At 44.6% G+C, this 3,433-nt stretch overlaps 1 protein-coding gene across 1 annotated transcript in view; it reads right to left on the bottom strand.

The window, feature by feature from the left end:
* The window catches only part of LOC104275971 (electroneutral sodium bicarbonate exchanger 1-like), a gene marked incomplete at its 5' end in the record, with an annotated part of 5,242 nt that extends 3,995 nt beyond the window's left edge, over nucleotides 1-1,247 (bottom strand). Inside the window, 1 exon segment of the mRNA XM_009872096.1 lies at nucleotides 1,142-1,247. Within this exon segment, the coding sequence (XP_009870398.1) occupies nucleotides 1,142-1,247 (106 nt within the window).
* Between the last annotated feature and the right edge of the window lie 2,186 nt (nucleotides 1,248-3,433).

Consider the following 3,433-nt stretch of genomic DNA (forward strand, 5'->3'; position numbering starts at 1 on the left):
AAAAAGTCCAGCCTATGACCAAACATTCCCACATCAGCCAGACCACATGTGCCACATCCAGCCTCTCATTAAACCCCTCCAGGGACAGGGACTCCCTCCTTCCCTGGGAAGTGCATCCCAGTGCCTGAGCACCCTCTCCATGAGGAAGGGCTTCCTGAGATCCAAGCCAAACCTCCCCTGATGCAGTTTCAGGCCGTGCCCTCTCGTCCTGTCACTAGCTGCCTGGGAGACGAGCCCAACCCCTGCACCTGACTACAACCTCCCTTCAGGGAGTTGTAGAGATTGATAAGGTCCCCCCTGAGTCTCGTCCAGGCTAAACCCCCCCAGTTGCCTCAACCTCTCTCCAGGCTAAACACCCCCAGTTGCCTCAACCTCTCCTTATAAGACTTTTCCTCTAGTCCCTGGGCCAGCATAGCACAGGCCATGGCACATCCTGCGCCTGAACGCGGGAAACCATGGCTGAAGAAGACCCTAGAGGGGAAGGAAATGCTGGAAACTCTGGGGGAGAGAGAAAGAGGGAATGGGGAAGGAGGGCTGAGACAACTATGCTAGGAAAAGAGAAGAGGGAAATGGTCTCTGGCCAGTGGAGGCTGTGCAGAACTTGGTCATGAGGGGCTGAAGACGTCCGTGAGAGCCTCCCGTCCTACCCTGGGGCTCTGCTACAGCAATAACAACCTGAGAGGCTGCTCAGCCATGCAGCTTTAGGCATGGACCTACAGGCAGCTCTGAATAAAAAAGCAAGGCCGGGAGTTCTTAGTAACCAGCTGAGGAAGCCAATTACTACTTTCAAGTGTGACCTTAACTCATCCAACTCCTACAATAATCAAAGCATCCCCTTAATCATCTCCCGGTCAGAAATATTGTCCACCTGGGGCTTGAAGGGGACACTTATCACCCACTATGCTGGGGACCAGGTGGACTGGACAAGGCGGCCTCTCCTTCCCAGGACGAAGCAGGTTAAACCCACCCGTCAGTTTAGGCAAAACGTGTCCCGAGCAGCACCAGCACGGCTGGAAGGCCATCGTCACCTGACGGGCTCTGGCTTTGGCACCACGCGAACGCCCCTGGGCCCTGTGGCTGGGGCCGGGGGGAGGGGGGGGCTTAGCGGTGGCTTGGGGCAGCGGTGGCTCAGGGCACTTACAGTCACCGTGAGGTTTTCCCAGGTGATGCCAGACATGTTGATCTTGTTGCTCTCCCAGAAAGGCAGGGTTTCATTGCCGGGCTGGGCCGGTGCGTCAAGCTTACAGCTGGGAGGAGATTACAATGTTGATATTCATGTTAGGTGAACTAATTATGGCTCACAGAAGGTCAAAGAACTCAAGAGAAAACAACAACATCAGGCCAGTTTCTGTAGAAAAATTTGAAGAAAATGACAAGGAACTAGGAGTTTAAATAAGATTTTTGTACTGTCCTCCAGGGCAGCATATGGACTTAGCCAGTTTCAGTAGGTACCTGAGGAAGGAGTGCAGAGGATTTTGAACGGGAAGCCCCGAGGTATCGTACGAAGGACAGCAAGGACAGCAGAAAGATTTGGATGGGAAACCTTGAGATACTTTTGCAGGGAAAATTAGCCTATTTTTTTGTAGGAAACTACCTCAGCAAGCTGAGCAGAGCAGTTTGAGTGGGGAGTCCTGAAGCACCTCAGCAAGGTGAGCAGAGGGGTTAGAGATGGAAGCACCGAGGTACCTCAACAGGGACAGCAGAAAGAGTTGCTTGGGAAATCCTAAAGAACCTCGGCAAAGAGAGAAGAGGTACTTTTTTTACTGTGTTTGGGCAGGAGATACTGAGCTATGTCAGGGCCATAAACGCATTCGAATGACAGCTAATACATGATGGATATAAAGAGTAACCCAGCCTAATCACTGGGCAGAAGGATCTGAAGAATTATGTGAGAAATCTAATCCACCCTCTGGGTGAAAGTGTAGCATGGAATAGGTATCCCTTAAAGGAAGAACAGTACGAGTAGAAGCAAAAAGCTGAGGAAAATCTTCGCTGTAAAGGGGAAAAAAGATTGTGGCAGTAATGCATTGTTATAATGGATTCCTAATGTATTTAACATACTACTCTCTTGCACCTCTAGCACTAATCAGTAATCCTCCCCTCATTGACTCTATACAAATTTTCTGCACAGGTAATACATTAGTAACTAGTATTTGTTTACAGTTATATCCTAGAGATGTGAGTAAAATATATTATGGCATTCTTCAAAAAGCCTGTATGCCACATAAAACAAGTAGAACTGTCATGTCACTTTCTATAACTTGGTCTGTGAAAAGCATGATGAAATTCATCAATTCTTCTTAGTCCCAGTGTTAAATACTATATAAGCATATGAATAAACAACCAGAAAAGTCCTTGTTACAGTCCGTGCAAAGTACATATTCAAGCCCAAAGAGCTTTATTCATTTATTTTCTTTAGATAATATTACTCAGCGTGTGCTCACGCCACAGATATTGTCAGGAAAAGAAACCTTTGAAGAATCACTGACTTCCCAACATAAGAGTATAAAGTCTGCCACCACTATACTTTGACTCATCAGTGGTGTAATGTAAGTATTTACACACTGGACAGTTGTTTACTGAAAATATTAGCAACATGGATTTATTCCTAGTATGAGCCTTCTGTTCAGGCTGAGGGTAATTTTCCAGCGTTTTTAAACATCTAACAGAGTACAAAGAAATGTAGGGAAGACTAGTAGTTATCTCTGCAGTGGCAAGGTAATTGCCAACACTTGCCTTTCTCCAGTTGTGGGTTTGATTCTCATATTCTTAACATGTTCACTTCTGATTCTTAAGAACTGGTGGGTATTCCTATATAAGGAATTCCTAAATAGCATTAAAAATAGTGAAGTTGTGTGTGTTAGCCTCTGGCATTTTGATCTAGAGCATAACAATTGTTCTGTTTCTATTAAATACTAGACATATCGCAGTGACATACTGTAAAAAAACCACTCAAGCAGCACACACATTATTCCAAAGCTGAAAATGTGTGTAGCTTCATGCTAATGAAATGTGTCTTAATGTTAATATCTTTGTAGGAAAACTACTACGGAAATAAAGGTAAGAGAATGCTGCTATGGGACCTAGACTGTTATTAAAATGTAAGGCTATTTGCTTACAAAATGCTAAAAATGCCAAATGGAAAAGACCAAGAATAAAACATATTTTTAAATGTATTTATCCTCTTCCATATATGCTGTGCTCATCATCACAACAGTTTGACTAGATCATAACAGGGAATAAATATGTTTGTATCTTTCTTTGTTCACCAAGTATTTCCCTATCACAGGACACTGATGCTAAGCTGGCTACATAGCTATGTCTGCTATTTCTAATTGACTGATTTCACACGAAGAAGAATAAATGACCTCTTTCATATTCCATCTCAACACATTCAAATAGTACTGCTTTTACGCTGAGAATTTACTCCCTT

This window comes from Apaloderma vittatum, unplaced genomic scaffold (genome assembly GCF_000703405.1).
Source record: "Apaloderma vittatum isolate BGI_N311 unplaced genomic scaffold, ASM70340v1 scaffold10966, whole genome shotgun sequence".
Classification (NCBI taxonomy): domain Eukaryota; kingdom Metazoa; phylum Chordata; class Aves; order Trogoniformes; family Trogonidae; genus Apaloderma; species Apaloderma vittatum.